Source organism: Eumetopias jubatus, unplaced genomic scaffold (assembly GCF_037043125.1).
Source record: "Eumetopias jubatus isolate StellerSeaLion01/CBP00866 unplaced genomic scaffold, mEumJub1_p1.0 scaffold_12, whole genome shotgun sequence".
NCBI lineage: Eukaryota > Metazoa > Chordata > Mammalia > Carnivora > Otariidae > Eumetopias > Eumetopias jubatus.
The window spans coordinates 27,467,750-27,485,151 of record NW_028274818.1 but is presented as its reverse complement, the minus strand read 5'-3'; the positions used below and the strand labels follow the sequence as shown (position 1 = coordinate 27,485,151).

Here is a 17,402-nt window from a genome sequence, read left to right as displayed (position 1 = left end):
CCAGGGGTAGGGGCAGTTTCAGAGGTTTCCACTTGGCCTTCTCCTCTATGATAGCTCTTACCCCATAGACCAAGGAGCCAATGTGGAGTTACTCCAACTGCCAAATACATCAGTTCCAATTATACATTTAGGGACCGGAAGGGTGGCCAATGAGCGGGTCTGTAGGCATTGTGGTTCCACTATAAGCATGACTTTGGCAAGGACACCATTTATAATGTGGCCCCCTTAAGTTCCCACTCTAACAGGAGGCCGTGATTATGCTTTGATTCTGGATATCAATATCAACCCAGAACTTGTGTGCAATAGTTGTGAAAATGTCTGGATATTTCCCTTCCCCAGTTGTGCAATTATCCAAGCAAATGGCTATAGGTCCCTTCGGTAAAAGAAACTGGGGAATTGTTACAGGATATATTGTTACAGGGTCTTCCTTCTAGCGATTTGGCCACTTCTTCTGTCAATGTACATAGGTCTGAAAATTGGCGTGAGTCCAGGAACTAAACAAGAGACTGCCTTCAACCTCCTGTTCCTCCATTTTTGCCTTTTCTTGCTTGTAGATCTTAAGAAGCAGTCTTTTCATCTGCTTATTTTGTCCATAGCAATGACATGTTCTGTTTACCTATTTTAAACTCTATTTCCACAACTTGCTGAGGGTCACGAGTAACCAGTCCCAAACCCTCACCTTACTATCCACTTCTTTAGAGTACTCTTAGTACCCCTTGTTTTAGTTCACACCTGCCAAGAAGCTGACGTGGAAATGGGATTAGACATCCAAGAGATTTATTAGTGGAGGGAGAAGGAGAAGGCTTCAGAGTGTAGTGAAGGTCTGACAACTGTGGAAGGTGACAGAGAAGGAAGAAATTGCTAAGAAGAGTCTAGGACTGCAGCATGGTTCCAAGAGAGCTTCCAAGCCGTGATGGAGAGTCCTTGAGCCAATGTCACCTGTTGGAGGAGTCCCTCTTCTTACCAGAATGGGCCTTACTAGTACCCCTGCTATAGTCACTTACTGGTTGGGAGCATTCTGTGGGAAGTATGGCCTTGACACCAACACTGTGGTGGATCCAGAGAACAGCAGTGGAGCAGTCAGTTAGTCATGCTGCTTGTAGCCAATTTCAACAATCCATTTTTATGCCTACCATATACACTTGCCCCATTTCCTTGCATTTGATGTTCCCGAAGCTTCTACCTCACATCCTTGTTTGGCTTCCCCCGCATCCCTCTCCTTGTTTCCATCCCATTATTCTGTTTCCAAATCCCCCAACTCTTTCTATCCATTTTTATTACAACTCATTTGGACATATTGCTTGGTTTTTTATTTCATTTCTTCCCAAACATCCCTCGTAAAGTGGTCTTTTCCTTTTCCTTTATCCCCACCTTCATGGATTATAGTTCTCAAGCTAGTGAAAACCAGACACTGCACATTATTTGAGTTCAGGGCTCAGAGCTCAGAGTTTCCTGGAACAGAGATCTCGTAGCAAAACTGAACTGAAAAAATGTTAGAAAAATATCCAGTTTTTCCTATCAGAAACATCCCAGTTACCTTATAGTCCCAGAGATAAGACTATGCTGGAGACAGGAGCAACCAAAAATCAGAAAATTACTTTTTAATAATTTTGATGCTATTTAATAAGGAATATCCTGACATATTAGGTGATCAGGTAGGAGAAAACTCTGCCTAATATAAAGGTTACCCAATAAATATTTATCAAATGAATGACTGCCTCATAATGAGATAATGAGATCACAGAGAAAATAGTCATGTTCCTCTCCTGACCAACCAATTTCTTTTGGTCACGTAGGAAGTTCAGCTTTTAATGACTCTATTTTTTGGCTGTTGGAAAGATCCTCTGTCTTCTCTCATGCACTGCTAGAGTCTCCGGATATGAGCATCAGTCAGTCCTATCTGCATGTTCCTGTTGTTTCTAGAAGTCTAGTGTTCTTGCCCCAAGGGAAGAATTTTGGATGGTAGATCCTTTTGCATAGAAAACCAGGGAAGGGTTAAAAATCCTGCTTCTTTCACTAGCGGCTCTCTGGGACCAAGAGGATGTAACCTTCACTCTGCCCTTCAGCATGCTGTGTCTTTTGTATTAAGAATCCTGAAAGGACCCAAGAGCGAGATGTCCTTAACCAATTTCAAGACTTTAATTTTTTTGACCTCTATAAGAGTCTAACCTCTAACCTGATCCCTCCCAGAACTCCCAATGGCTTCTTCAATGTTATTATTATTATTTTTTTAATTTTTTAAAAAGATTTTTATTTACTTATTTGAGAGAGAGATAGTGACAGAGATAGCGAGAGAGAGAGTACGAGCAGGGAAGAGAGGGAGAAGCAGGCTCCCCACTCAGGGAGCCTGAGGCAGGACTCGATCCCAGGACCCTGGGATCATGACCTGAGCCAAAGACAGACGCTTAACTGACTGAGCCACCCAGGTGCCCGGCTTCTTAAATACTATTTAACTTCATTTAATCCACAGGTTGATGTGCCTGACTATTATTCCAGAGGGTGGAGTGGCTGTCACAAGCAATCTCACACATTTTACCTTCTTCCCAGACTCATTAGATAATACCTGCTTATTCAGGGTGCCATTTTCCAGTAGCCCCAGCAGAATATAGTCATCACAGTCATTGACCCTATTAGTAGCATCATAGCCCAGTTCTACTTGTCCCTCTTCCAGCTGATTCTTGTTTTTTAGGTGAGAGCCAGTCAGCACTTGAACTTGGAACACTTTGGCAGGTACATCCAAAACCACAGTCAGATGACTGCCAGCCTCAGCTGATTTGGTATAAAAGAAATTCTTATCCAAGCTGTAGGCATTCATGAGAACAGAGCCATTGGCAACCTTCAGGCTAGTGTAGATGGAAGCAGCAGGGTTGCTGGGAGAACCAGGGTCATTTTCCTCAATCTCTTTATCTTTGAATTTGAATTTGCTGTCAAAGAAGGAGTAATTACCCCTGTGCTGGAAAAGGGAAGGGAAGAATTGGATTGGTGTTGGTTGCATGAGAAGTTCATGAAAATGAGTGAGGAGGTAGTCATAGGGCATTTCTTGGTAGAAGAGGAGAAGGAAGTGAACTAAGCAGGGAAGGTCTCTAGTACGAAAGAGTTTTCCAGTGAAGCCCAGCTGAGAGAAATTCAGAGTCATCCAACGTTTGTTTGCCCAGGCAGACACTATAGTAGCTATCTGGGTGACAAATCCTGGAGCACATTTCACATCATCTTCGATCATCAGAAAATAGTCAGAGTGGTTGGTAGCAAAGTTCATGAGGAAGGCATAATCCATGTTCTGCTTGGAGTGGAAGGCTTCATAGGCTGGGGTGGTGTGAAAGTTTTTCTTAAGGTCCTTTAAAAGAAGATAGTTTTTAAGAGGTGTATTGATCACTACTAGCTGTCTGGTCTGGATATATGGTTTAAACAGGGTTGAGATGCTGGAGATCATTTGACCAAGCCACTTGGGGTCAGGATCTGCCAAGTGTACCAAGACAATGAAGTGTTTCTGCTCAGATGTGGAGGAAGCAAAGAAGAGAGACTGCAGGGTGTCCAAGAGGTAGCTCCCACTGGGATGTTGAACTGAGGAAATCCCTATGGTTAGCAGTTCTAGGGTTGGGAGAAAAGAGGACCTTTAACAACTTAGAGAAGTGAGGAAGAAAATACTTGCTATGGGTGAGGTTATAATACTTCCTTAGGTCTTTCCATATGCTAAATTCATTTGTCCTGTGGTTATTTTACATTTTCTCTCCCCCAGGCCTGGGTATGGACCATATTAGGAGTTAAAAATATCCGGTCATAAGTTGTGAGTTAAAAAAAAAAAACAAAACATTATCTTTGAAAAACTATTGTGGGAGAAATACAGGAGATAAACTAAAAACATTGCATCTATGTCTCCTCCCACCCAAAGTCTCACTGAGAAACCAGGAAGGTTGCCATGAAAATCATACTATTTGAAGAATTCCTGGAAGATAGAAAATGGAACAGGATTGGTGGAGAAATCTAAGTAGAATTTATAGCCCAAAAGACACACAGAGAAAACAACTGCACAGATGCATCTATACCAAAAGCCTCAGAAAAGTTCTAAGTTTGAGCCACCAAATATAGAGGTCTGGGCTCTTGGATGGTCACCTGGATAATTACAGAACTGTTTCCAGAACCACTGAACCAGTGATCACCAAGGAGCTGGTAGTAGCAACACCCACCCCCAGGCTAAAGTCCTAAGGACTTCTGTCTAAATAAAGTGGAAGGTCTGCCAGGCAAAGGCCCAGGGTGTGAATCCTGGGGCTGCAGAGAACATCAGAACTACAGCCAAGAACTCTAGGCAACAGAAGAAGGGGGGAAAGGAGATAACACAGCTGACTATGGCATTTACCTTTAGATTCCCTCAAGTAGACATTCAGAAATGTAATGGCTGCCAGAGTGTCTAAGCAGATAAATGGGTGAAATTCCCTGGATGACTTAGGGTTCTACTAGGAGAGATAGTGGGACACTTCACCCAGAAGATCTGCTACTCACATTTCTTACTTCCTCTATGTGTCACTGCTCCCCCATAATCTAATGAGGCAGGCTTCTGTAATCACAACACACTTCTACAGACAGGCAAAGAAGGAGTTGTTATCTGTAGAGAATTACGCTGTTCATTCTAGATCTTTGAGTATAAATCTGAAACAAGAATCATCAAACATTTGAATCGTCAAACGTTGAATATAAATATGAAACAAGAATCACCAACACACAAACAAGACTCAACCAGAAAGAGAACTCCAAAAATATAATAGAGGAAACACTGAAATGAAGAACATCTTGAATATACTATATCAATCCTCAGAGAGATTGAGGAAGAAATCATACTTTTTGGTAAAAGAACAGGCTCATATGAAAAGAAGTTTGTAGAAAATATGGATATGGGGACTTGACCAAGTTCAGCTTAGATTTATCTGGTATGTTCTTCCATCAGAAGGCACACAATGGCAAATTGTTTCTGTTTTTAGGATGTTAGCAGCCTTTGATGTTCAGTGTCTAGATCCATTAATACTCTAAGGGTTGTAATATGGTGATATTCTAAGGCAAACATTCCTTCTCCATTCATTATCTGGAATGTTTCTATAAAGTGAAAATTCCCCTAATCTCCTCTTTGGTTACTCAGTGGTATAGTTCATATAGGAAAGTGAGATAAGTATTTGATTCTTTCCCTTTATTTACCAGCTTTCAAAATAATGGATTGGTTTCCTAGCATTTTCCAATGGTGGCAAAATTGGTTAGTTGGTTTTTTGTTTGTTTGTTTGTTTTGGTATCCATATGAACTCATGAATTTTATGTTTCAAACCACTGAAATTTTATTGGTGCTTAAATTGTCCTATCTTAGGCAAGTAGCCTCTTGAAGTTGGATCCTGAGCCCATTTAATACAACTTTAGTAATTTTTCTTTTTTAAAAAAGATAGATTTATTTATTTATTTATTTATTTATTTGTTTGTTTATTTATTTATTTATTTTAGAAGGGAGGAGAGGGAGAGAATCTCAAGCAGACTCCTGGCTGAGCCAGGCTGGACCCGGGGCTCCTTGTGGGGCTCGACATCATGAACCATGAGATCATGACCTGAACTGAAAGCAAGAGTTGGATGCTTAACTGACTGTGCTACCCAGGTGCCCCTCAATTTTAGTTATTTTTGGAAGATTCTTTGCTATCTGGTATGATATTTCCTGCCTTGGACCTGGAATCAGCCACTTTTTTTCGAGGAGGACTGGTTATTTTAGTATAAAATGGTATTTACTCATTGCTAGTGGGTCATTTCTAGGCCCTAGTGAACAGAACTAAAAAAATTTTTTTTTAAAAGATAAAATACATCATGGGTTCAGACTGATATTTCAAAATGCATTCAATTCAAAAATACATTTTAAACTTAAAGAAAAAAAGTAGTTTTTCCTTGCTGAGAGTTCATTGTATTTTTAAGACAGACAAGCTTAAACCCTCTTGAACTTACCTTGTTTTATTGACAATAAATAACTTTGCACTGTCCTTTGAATTCTTAAAGTGTTTGAGTCAGTTAATGCTTATTCTGTCCCAAGGTTTATTTTTTCTTATCAAATACCATCACAACTTATGGGGATTAGATGAGTACCATAGTTGGACCTCAGAAGGGCACACAATGCCAAAATGAAGCTTGTTCAGCAAAGAGAATCACCAAGTGCTGATTGAGCTGACAGATAAAAGCCACATATTCTCTAGCCATAGACTTCATAACAGATGCTAGCACAGTTACCAGCAATAGGGGAAAGAGGGGTACCATTACTGCAGAAGTCAGTGAGGACCACAGTCGGAGCTAGGCTGGAGCTATACTTTTGAGAGTAATTAGCACATAGATGGTAGTTAAGGCTGTGAGACTAGACGAGGTCACCAAGACAGTGAGTCTAGACAAGAACTAGGATACATCAACATTTAGACATTGGAGAGAGAAGTAAAACAGCAAAAGAGACTGAGGATCTACTAGTGAAGCGGGGAAAACCAGAAGATTTTGGAATTCTGTAAGCAATTGAAGAATGTTAGAACAGAGTGATCTACTGTATCAAATGCTGTCATAGGTCCATCTCCTTTCTAGTGCCTTCTGTCTCTACTCTTGTCTGACCTGTCCCAGCATGTTCCATACCCCTTGTGCATACTCACTTTTTTTCATAGGAGGAGCTCCAATCAAGATACGGGAGTTTACATTTTTGAGGAGTTCTAAGTTTTTCTGCATATTTTTGAAGGTTTCCAAGTGGTTTGTTCTACCAGGGCTGATCTGCACCCGGGCTCTCTGCCAAGCTACCATCTCCTTTTCCTCCTGAGAAAAAAGTAAGTTTCAGCTGTATGATTCAAGCCCTTTGGGAATAATAGTTGAGTGGATTCTCTTTGTATAACACAATGAAATATCTCCAGGATACAGGGCAGGTTGCTCAGGGCTGACTTCATTTTCTTCTTTATTTTCTAAAAAAGTTCAGCACGAGGAATTCTTGTATAGACTGTGGGTCCTGGGGTGAAGGGAATTGGAATTTCTCTAGCTCTCCTGGGTTATATGTAGGAAATGAGACAATGTCAGTCGATGTCATTCTTCACTCACAATCATCCCCTATGACTACAGCCTGATTTGGGTTCCGTGAAGGGTAAGTCATATATCAAGTGTGAGAGATACAGGAGAGAAGGTAATTCCACCCCAATGTCCCAATCTAAACTATTTCCTGTTGGTGGCACTTCACTCTTCCGAATTCGTTTACTACTCTCCCTTTTCTTCTTTGTTCTTTCTGGTTTTTAGTGCAATTTTCTCAATTCCTTAGACTTTTTCTTGGCTTAGATAAATGACTTAACTTTTCTGAAATTCAGCAACCTATTGTATAAAATGGGCGGGAGGGGATATGAACTTTGAAACTGAAGGAAATTTTCTAAAATGGGAAACTTACTAAACAAAGAGAATATTTTATGTCTCATCAATTGCTATTAAAAAAGGACCAGGTTTGCTGAAGTATTAAATAAGTGTTATTTTTTCTCAGCCCTAAATTCTCTCTTCTGGAGTGCCACATCCCTTATTGTCTATATCAAAGACAAATGATTTGTTGAGTCCTCAAACTTCATTATCTTTTCTCTTCTTTGAGTATCTACAGTGTTAGTGACAATTTCACACAAATAGCCACTTAGATAGTCTGTTTTTGTTTTTTTGTTTTTTTTTTAAGTCAAGGGATTTCAACTTTGCCCCATCCATAGTTTCTGGTACTCACCAAAGATAGGAAACTTGTAGTATCAAAGGGATTTTCTCTAATGAAAAAGAAGACTGGGAACACCATTGCTGTTGCAATAACGATGAATATCCATAGGAAATCTTTCATGGTGTTGGGGTTGGGAGCTTTTAGAGTTGTTTCTCAATCTGTGATCCTTGGATGTATATTCAGATGTCTGCAATTTATACAGTATTGAGAAAAGTTTTCATTTGACAGTAATATTTTTTTTCATGAATCAAGGAAGTTTATAGTATACAGTTTACTTGTATAAGTAGCATTCTTTTTTTAAAAAGAATTTTTAAAAGAGCAGTTTTAGGTTCACAGCTAAATTGAGAGGACAGTACAGAGATTTTCTATATACCTCCCACTCCTACACATGCAGAGCCTTCCCTATGATCAACACCACTCACCAGAGTGGTGTATTTGTACAACTGATGAACCTACATTAACACAGCTTTATCACCCAAAGCCCATAGTTTACATTATGGTTCAGTCTTTGTGGTGTATTCTATGGGTTTGGACAAATGTATAAATGACATGTATCCATTATTATGATATAGCATATTTTCACTGCCCTAAAAATCCTCAGTGCTCTGCCTATTCATCCCTCCCTCTCTCCTAATCCCTGGAAACCACTGATCTTTTTACGTTCTCCACAGTTTTGTCTTTCCCAGAGTGTCATATAGTTGGAATCACATAGTGAGTAGCCTTCTCATATTGGCTTCTTTCATTTAGTAAGATGCATGTAAGGTATTTCAGAGTCTTTTCATGACTTTATAGCTTATCCCCTTTTAGCACTGAATAATATTCTATTGTCTGGATGTACCACAGTTTATTTATCTATCCATTCACCTACCAAAGGGCATCTTGGTTGCTTCCAAGTTTGGGCAATTATGAATAAAGTTGCTAGAAATATCCATGTGCAGGTTTTTGTGCAGACATGTTTTCACCCCTGGGTAAATACTAAGGAACTCAATTTCTGAATTGTATGTTAAGAGTAGTTTAGTTTTGGGATGCCTGGGTAGCTCAGATGGTTAAGTGTCTGCCTTTGGCTCAGGTCATGATCCCAGGGTCCTGGGATGGAGTCCCACATCGGGCTTCTTGCTCAGTGGGGAGCCTGCTTCTCTCTCTGCCTGCAGCTCCCCCTGCTTGTGCTCGCTTTCTCTCTCTCTCTCACACAAATAAATGAATAAATAAAATCTTTAAAAAAAGAGAGTCTTCCATAAGTTGCTGTACCATTTTGCATCCCCATGACAATGTATCAGAGTTCCTGTTGATCCACATCCTCACCAGTATTTAGTGTTGTCGGTGTTCTGGATTTTGACCATTCTAATAGGTTTGTGGTGATATTTCTCGTTGTTTTAATTTTCACTTCCATGATGGCATATGATGTGGAACATCTTTTCATATACTTTTCTCCATTTGTATCTTCTTTGGTTAAGTGTCTATTAAGGTCTTTGGTTCTTTTTTTTTTAAGATTTTATTTATTTATTTGACAGAGAGTGAGCAAGATCCTGGGATCATGACTTGAGCTGAAAGCAGACACTTAACTGACTGAGCCACCCAGGTATCCCTTTTGGTTCATTTTTCAATTGGGCTGCTTGTTTTCCTATTGGATTTTTAAAAATTTTATTTATTATTTTTTAAAAGATTTTATGTATTTATTTAAGAGAGAGAGAGAGAGCACGTGAGTAGGATGGGAGGAGCAGAGGGAGACGGACAAGCAGACTCCCTTCTGAGTGCAGAGCCCTACTTAGGGCTCTATCCTATGACCCCGAGATCATGATCTGAACCCAAATCAAGAGTCAGATGCTCAACCGACTGAGCCACCCAGGTGCCCCTATTTTCCTACTGAGTTTTAAGAGTTCTTTGTATATTTTGGATAACAGTCCTTTATCAGATGTGTCTTTTGCAAATATTTTCTTGCAGTCTGTGGCTTGTCTTCTAATTCTCTTGACACTGTTTTGTGTACGGCAGAGGTTTTAAATTTTAATGAAGTCCAGGTTATCAATTATTTCATATGTCATGTGTTTGGTATTATACCTAAAAAGTCAACGTCATACCCAAGGTCATCTAAGTATTCTCACATGTTATCTTCAGTCCTTCAACTTTGTTCTTCTTAAGTATTGCATTGGCTATTCTGGGTCTCTTGCCTCTTCCTATAAGCTTTTAAATCAGTTTCAATATCCATAAAATAACTGGCTGAGATTTTGACTGGGATTGTATTGAATCTATATATCAAATTGGGAAGAATGGTTACCTTGACAACATTGAGTCTTCCTATCCATGAACATGAACTCTTCATTTATTTAGTTCTTCTTTGATTTTTTTCAAAGTTTTGTAGTTTTCCTTATATAGATCTTGCACATATTTTGTTAGATTTATATCTAAGTATTTCATTTTGGGGAGGAGCTAATGTAAATGATATAGTGTTTTTAATTTCAAATTCCACTTGTTCATTACTGGTATATAGAAAAGTGACTGACTTTTATATATTAACCTTGTGTCCTGCAACCTTGTTAAAATTGCTTATTAGTTACAGGAGGCTTTTTTATTAATTCTTTTGGATTTGTTAAATAAATGATCATGTCATTTTCAAACAAAGACAGTTGTGTTTCTTCCCTCCCAATTTGTATACTTTCCTTTCCATTTATTTATTTATTTGCCTTATTGCTTTAGTAAGGACTTCCAGTACAATGTTGAAGAGGAGTGGTAAAAAGGGACATCCTTGGCTTGTATCTGATCTTAGTGGGAAAGCTTTGAGTTTCTTACCATTTAATATGATGTTAACTGTAGGTTTTTGGTAAATAGTTTTTATTAAGTTGAGAAAGTTCCCCTCTGTTCTTAGTTTATTGAGAGATTTTAATCATGAATGGTGTTGGATTTTGTCAAAAGCTTTTTTTGCTTCTGATAACCTTTTTAAATCTGTTGATGTGACGGATTACATTAGTTGATTTTATATGTTAAACCAGCTTTGTATGCCTGGGATAAATCCTACTTGGTCATGGTGTATAATTCTTTTTTACATTGTTGGATTCAACTTGCTATTTTTGTTGAGGATTTTTGCATCGAAGTTCATGAGAGATATTTTGTTTTCATGTATTTTCTTTGATTTTGGTATCAGCATAGTATCAACCTCATAATATGAGTTGAGAAATGTTCCCTCTTGTATTTTCTGGAAGAAATTGTGTAAAATTTGTTTTAATTACTTAAATGTTAGGTAGAATTCTCCAGCAAACCCACTTGGTGGGTTTTTGTTTTGGAAGGTTATTAGTTATTAATTCAATTTAATAGATATAGGCTTTTCAGATAATCTATTCCTTCTTGTGTGAGGTTTGTCAGAATGTGTCTTTCAAGGAATTAGTTTATTTCATCTAGGTTATCAAATTTGTGGACATAGAGATAGTGTTAATATCCTTTTATTATCCTTTTGCTTTCCATGGGATCTGTGGTGATAGCCTTTCATTTCTGTTTTTAGTAATTTGTGTCATTTCTCTTTTTTTTCTTAGTTACCCTGTCTAGGGGCTTATTGATTTTATTGATCTTTTCAAAGAACCAGCTTTTGGTTTCATGCTATTGATTTCCTGTTTTCCATTTCATTGATTTCTGCTCTAATTCTTATTATTTCTTCTGCTTACTTTGGATTTAATTTGCTCTTCTTTTTCTAATTTCCCAAGGTGGAAACTTAGATTATTGATTCTAGGTCTTTCTTCTTTTCTAATATATGCATTCAATGCTATAAATTTTCCTTTAAGCACTGTTTTCACTGCATCCCACAAAATTTGACAAGTTGTGTTTTCATTTTCATTTAGTTCAAACTATTTTAAGATTTCTTCTTGTTCTTCTTTTTGGTGGGCAGCAAAGCAGGGTTTATTGAGCGATAGCAAAGTGATAGTACAAAACTCCCAAAGAGGGAGGGGACCTGAGGGGGTTGCCCTTAAGATTTCTGCTTTGACCCATGTGTTATTCAGAAGTGTTTCCTTGGTTGAAGCTCCATGTATTTTGGATTTTCCAGTTATCTTTCTGTTTTGATTTCTAGTTTAATTCCACTGTGGCCTGAGAGAAGACGTTGTGTGATTTTGATTTTTTTAAATCTTTCCCCTCCTCGCTTCTCCTGCCCTGAATTTTGCTATTTCAGTGCAGCATTCATAAAGTTTTCAGTTTTTAGTGAAGGCAAGTCAGCTGGTAGAACATAGAACATGTTTCTTTTTATTTGAAACAGTTTTTTTCTTTTATGGTTTATGAATATGAGTACTTAGAACCAATTGTTCTTTCATTCTCTCATTGCTTTATATTTGTCAATCTTGTCTTCTCTATTAGCAGTAAGTTCTCTGAAGGTAGAAGGTATTTTTCCTTTGTGCTCTCTATGGCATTTAAACATAGTGCTGAGGATACAATAGGTGCTTAATAAATTCTTGCAACTTTTGATTCCATCCTTTTAAAAAAATGAGATGCTTTTAAAATACATTCAAAACCTTAAGACTCATGCTCAGTATGGTCAGGGCTAAGTAATATAAGTTCTGGGAAATGACTGAGCTCTTGATCTCTCCAGAATCTTTTTTTTTTTAAGATTTTTAAAATTTATTTATTTGACAGAGAGACACACAGCGAGAGAGAGAACAAAGCAGGGGCAATGGGAGAGGGAGAAGCAGGCTCTCCGCGGAGCAGGGAGCCCGATGCGGGGCTCGATCTCAGGACCCTGGGATCATGACCTGAGCCGAAGGCAGACGCTTAACGACTGAGCCACCCAGGCGCCCCTCTCCAGAATCTTTTGGTACATATAAAATTGTTAGTGATAATTGATGGAAATGGCTACTATTAAAAATAGGGCTTCTAAACAATTTTTAATCTATATATGCCTGTCCACGTATTGGTGTAAAATGGAATGTCAAAGAAGCACTGGGAATAGAATACTAATATATGTGTTGACAAGTGGAAAATAAAAACAGAGAAACCAAAGGCAATAAAAACGTAAGGTAATTATGATTTCGGCCTACTGGGTTCTTTTTCGATTCCTTTACATTTGTTAAGATATGTCTTATAGCCCAGAATATGGTCAGTCTTGGTGAACATTCCATGTAGACTTAAGAATGTGTATTCTGCTGTTGTTAGATGAACCAGTCTGTGGATATCAAGTATGTCTAGTTGACTGATAGTGTTGTTGAGATTAATTATATCCTTACTGATTTTCTGCCTGCTGGATCTGTCCATTTCTGCTAGAGTGGTACTGAGGTTTCCAACTCTGATAGTGGATTCATCTCATTCTCCTTGCAGTTCTATCAGTTTTTGCTTCATTTAATTTGATGCTCTGTTTTTAGGTGCATACACATTAGGAACTCTTATGTCTTCATGGAGAATTGCCCCTTTTATCATTATGTATATCCTTAAAAAAAAACTCTGATAATTTTCCTTGTTTTAAGTCCTCTTTGTCTGAAATTAATATGGCTACTCCCTCTTCCTTCCCTCCCTTCCTTCCTTTCCTTTCTTTCCTTCCAAAACCATGTTGAATAGAAGTGATGAGAACAGGTTTCAGTCTTTCACCATCGAGTGTGAGTGTTTTTATCATAAAAATGTGTTTTGTCAAATGCTTTTTCTGCATTAATTGAAATGATCACGTGGGGCTTTTTCTTCATTCTGTTGATGTGGCATATTAGATTGATCAAATTTTGTATGTTGAATCATTCTTGTATTCCGGGAGTATATCCTACTTCGTCACGGTGCATATACCTTTTTATACTGAATTTGAGGGGTGCCTGGGTGGCTTAGTTGGTTAGGTGTCTGCCTTCCACTCAGGTCATGATCTCAGGGTCCTGAGATCAAGCCCCACATTGGGCTCCCTGCTCAGATGCGAGTCTGCTTCTCCCTCTTCCTATCCCTCTGTGATCTCTCTTGCTCTCTGTCAAATAAATAAAATCTTTTTAAAAATACTGAATTTGGTTTGCTAGTATTTTGCTGAGGATTATTGCATCAATATTCATAAAGGATATTGGGCTGTGATATTCTTTGCTTGTGGTGTCTTTGTCTGGCTTTGGTATCAGGGTAATGTTGGTCTTATAGAATGATTTATGAAGTATTTCTTTCTCTTCAGTATTTGGGGAAAGTTTGAGAAGGATTGGTACTAGTTCTTTAAATGTTTGGTAGAATTCATCAGTGAAGCCATCAGATCCAGTGTTTTTTGGTTGTTTTGGGGAGATTTTTGATTTCTGATTCAATCTCTTTACTAGTTAAAGATCTTTTCAAATTTTCTATTTCTTCATGGTTTAGTGTTAGTAGGTTTTGTGTTTCTAGGAATTGGACATTTCATCTAGATTACCCAATTAATTGGCAGACAATTTTTCATAGTACTCTTATTTATTTTTAATTTTTAAAACATTTATTTATTTGAAAGAGAGCAATAGATTGAGAGAACAAGTTGCGGGAGGGCGGAGGGAGAAGCAGACTCCCACAGGGAGCCTGATGTGGACTCGATCCTAGCACCCTGGGATCATGACCTGAGCCAAAGGCAGACACTTAAAACCAACTGAGCCACCCAGGTGCCCATCAGAGTACTCTTATAATTCTTTTTATTTTTGCGGAATTGTTAGTAATATCCCCACTTTCATTGCTGATTTTAGTAATTTTAATGTCGTCTTTTTTTCTTAGTCCATCAAGCTAACGGGTTTTCAATTTTGTTGCTCTTTTAGAAGAGCCGGCTTTTGGTTTCATTGATCTTTGCTTTAATCTTTATTACTTACTTCCTTCTATTATCTTTGGGTTAGTTTGTTCTGCTATTTCTAGCTCCTTGAATTGTAAAGTTAGGTTATTGGTTTGAGATTTTTCTTATTTTTTGGTGTAAGCATTTATAGCTATAAACTTTCCCCTTAGAACCGCTTTCACCATGTCCCATAAATTTTGGCATGTTGTATTTTTACTTTCATTCATTTAAATATTTTCAAATTTCTTTTGTGATTTCTTCTTTGATTCATTGGTTGTTTAAAAGTGTGCTACTTAATTTCCACAATTTTGTGAAATTTCCAGTTTTCCTTTTGTTATTGATTGCTAACTTTATCCCATTGTGGCAAGAGAAGATACTTTGTATGATGTCTATCTTTTTAAATGTATTGAGACTTAATCTGTGGCCTGACATATGGTCTATCCTGGAAAATGTTCCATGTGCACTTGAGAAGAATGTGTATTCTGTCATTGGTGGGTAAAGTGCTCTGAAATGCCTGTTAAATCTAGTTGGTTTATTGTGCAGTTTAAGTCCTCTATTTCCTTATTTATTTTGTGTCATTGTTCTGTTCATTACTGTCAGCGAGGTATTGAATTCTTCAACTATTACTGTATAACTGTCTATTTCTCCCTTCAATTCCATCAGTTTTTGCTGATTATATTTTGATGACCTGTTATTAGGTATGTAAATGTTCATAATTGTATCTTCTCCCTGTGTTGAACACTTTAATGAACTCTTATAATGTCCTTCTTTGTCTCTTGTAAACTTTTTTGATATAATGTCTATTTAATTTCTATTTTGTCCAGTATAGTTCAGCCATCCCTTCTCCTTTGCTTAGTATATGCATGGAATATTTTTTTCCCATCTTTTCACTTGCAACCTGTTGGTGTCTTTGGATCTCAAGTGATTGTCTCTCAGGGTGCCTGGCTGGCTCAGTCAATGGAGCATGTGAGTCTTGATCTTGGGGTTGTGAGTGGGTACAGAGATTTCTTAAAAATAAAATTTAAAAAAAATTAAAAAAATAAAACTGAGTGTCTCATAGATAGCACGTAGTTGGATCAGATTATTTTAAAAGATTTTATTCATGTATTTATGTATGTATGTATGTATGTATGTATGTATGTATGTATTTATTTTAACACAGAGAAAGAAAGACAGAGAAAGAGAGAGAAAGGCAGTGAAAGGGGATGGAGCAGAGAGAGAGGGACAAGAAGACTCCGCACTGAGTCTGGAGTCTGATCATGGCCCAATACCAGGACCCTGAGATCATGACCTAAGCTGAAATCAAGAGTCAGATGCTCAACCAACTGAACCACCCAGATGCCCAGATCAGCTTTTTAAGTCAATTCTGCCAATATCTGATTGGAAAATTTAGTCAATGTACATTTAAAGTAATTACTCCTCAGACTTCTGTCATTTCATTATGTTTTTTCTAAATGTCTTAGAGTATTTTTGTCCCTTATTTCCTGCATTACCATTTACTTTTGTGTTTAGTTGATTTTTTTTTTTTTGGTAGCGAAATGTTTTAATTATCTTCTCATTTCCTTTTGTGTATATTTTATAGCTATTTTTTATGGTTGCCATGGGAATTACATTTAGCATCCTAAACTTATAACTCTTTAATCTGAATTTATACTGGCTTAACTTCAATAACATAGAAACTGCTCCTTTACAGGTTATTAAATATATATATTTATTTATATTTATATATATTTATTTATATTTCTATATTCATATATATAAAAGTTTCAACCACAACACATGAAAGTCCTCACCTTTACTGGAGCTGTACTTCTGAGACTTCTTTTGGGGGGTGCAAAGGAACGCAGCTTCACAACTCTTCAGAGTTTAAGACTTTCTCCAAAGTCAAGAAGAAGAAAATATAATGTTTGGGGGAGCTGGGATGGGGCCAGAATTTGCATCCTCTGAGGCAAGACAAAGTTGGTCACCGCTTTCAGGTGACACTCTGCCTGACAACCATTGTTCCCCCTCAATGGGGCCTGTTTACCCTCCAACTTCACACCAAACACCAGCTCCTTGGTGACAGTCCCAGGGAAGTGGTGAGGAAGTTCTGACACCAGCTTCCTGGAATTCTGACCTAGATCCAGGACTGTGGACTGGGCCACATTTTTCTCCAGATAAAAGTAGTTTTATTGGTATTTCCCCCAATTTTAGATACAATGCATGTTCAATGTAAAACATTGGATTAATTACAAAAAAAAAAAAGAGAGAGAGAGGATAAAAATTATTCAAAATCCCAGTGGTAGGAGATAACCTTTAGTTAGCATCTGGTGAACATCTAGAATCAAAATGAGAAGGGTAGATTGAAATCTACCTTTATGGCAATAGAAGTCAAGTCACTCAGAAGCTCCCCCAAGAAAGTCATTTGGACAACAGAATTTACCAAGTGTGGCAATCTCTCAGAGAGCTTAGGGAAGTAGTAAGTCTATCTCCACAAATTTACGAATTTCAGTTTCCTTGGGCAACTTTCAATTCCCACTTATTCCAGACATGCTGTCCTTTCCCCTAAAAATTACTTTCCTCTTTATCTTGTCATCTTCTTTGTCATCCTTAATAATTAATGTCTTAAGTCTGTCTTTCCAACCTCCAGCTCCGTACCACCATATTTGGACTGCTCCGAATAAAACATACACTTAGTCACTATCTAAGAAAAAATAATGGCAATAGAATACTATCACTTTTGTAAGTCCAGGATTGCAGTGTCCTCTTTTAGGAATAACTCTCCGAAAGAAATAGATCTGATAAGAACCAGCTTTTATTTGGTGATGATGTTGCTTTGATAAAACCATTTGTTTAAAAATGGGATTTCCGGGGCGCCTGGGTGGCTCAGTCGTTAAGTGTCTGCCTTCGGCTCAGGTCATGATCCCAGGGTCCTGGGATCGAGCCCCTCATTGGCGGGATAAGCCTGCTTCTCCCTCTCCCACTCCCCCTGCTTGTGTT

General features: G+C 37.9%; 1 protein-coding gene across 1 annotated transcript; it reads right to left on the bottom strand.

Moving 5' to 3' along the window:
- Positions 1-2,455: 2,455 nt before the first annotated feature.
- LOC148162781 (alpha-1,3-mannosyl-glycoprotein 4-beta-N-acetylglucosaminyltransferase C-like) lies at positions 2,456-7,837 on the bottom strand. The gene is made up of 3 exons (XM_088016647.1): positions 7,730-7,837; positions 6,645-6,801; positions 2,456-3,588 (listed from the first exon to the last, which is right to left on the bottom strand). Exons 1-3 carry the CDS (start codon positions 7,835-7,837, stop codon positions 2,456-2,458), a joined length of 1,398 nt encoding a protein of 465 aa, XP_087872773.1.
- Positions 7,838-17,402: the final 9,565 nt, after the last annotated feature.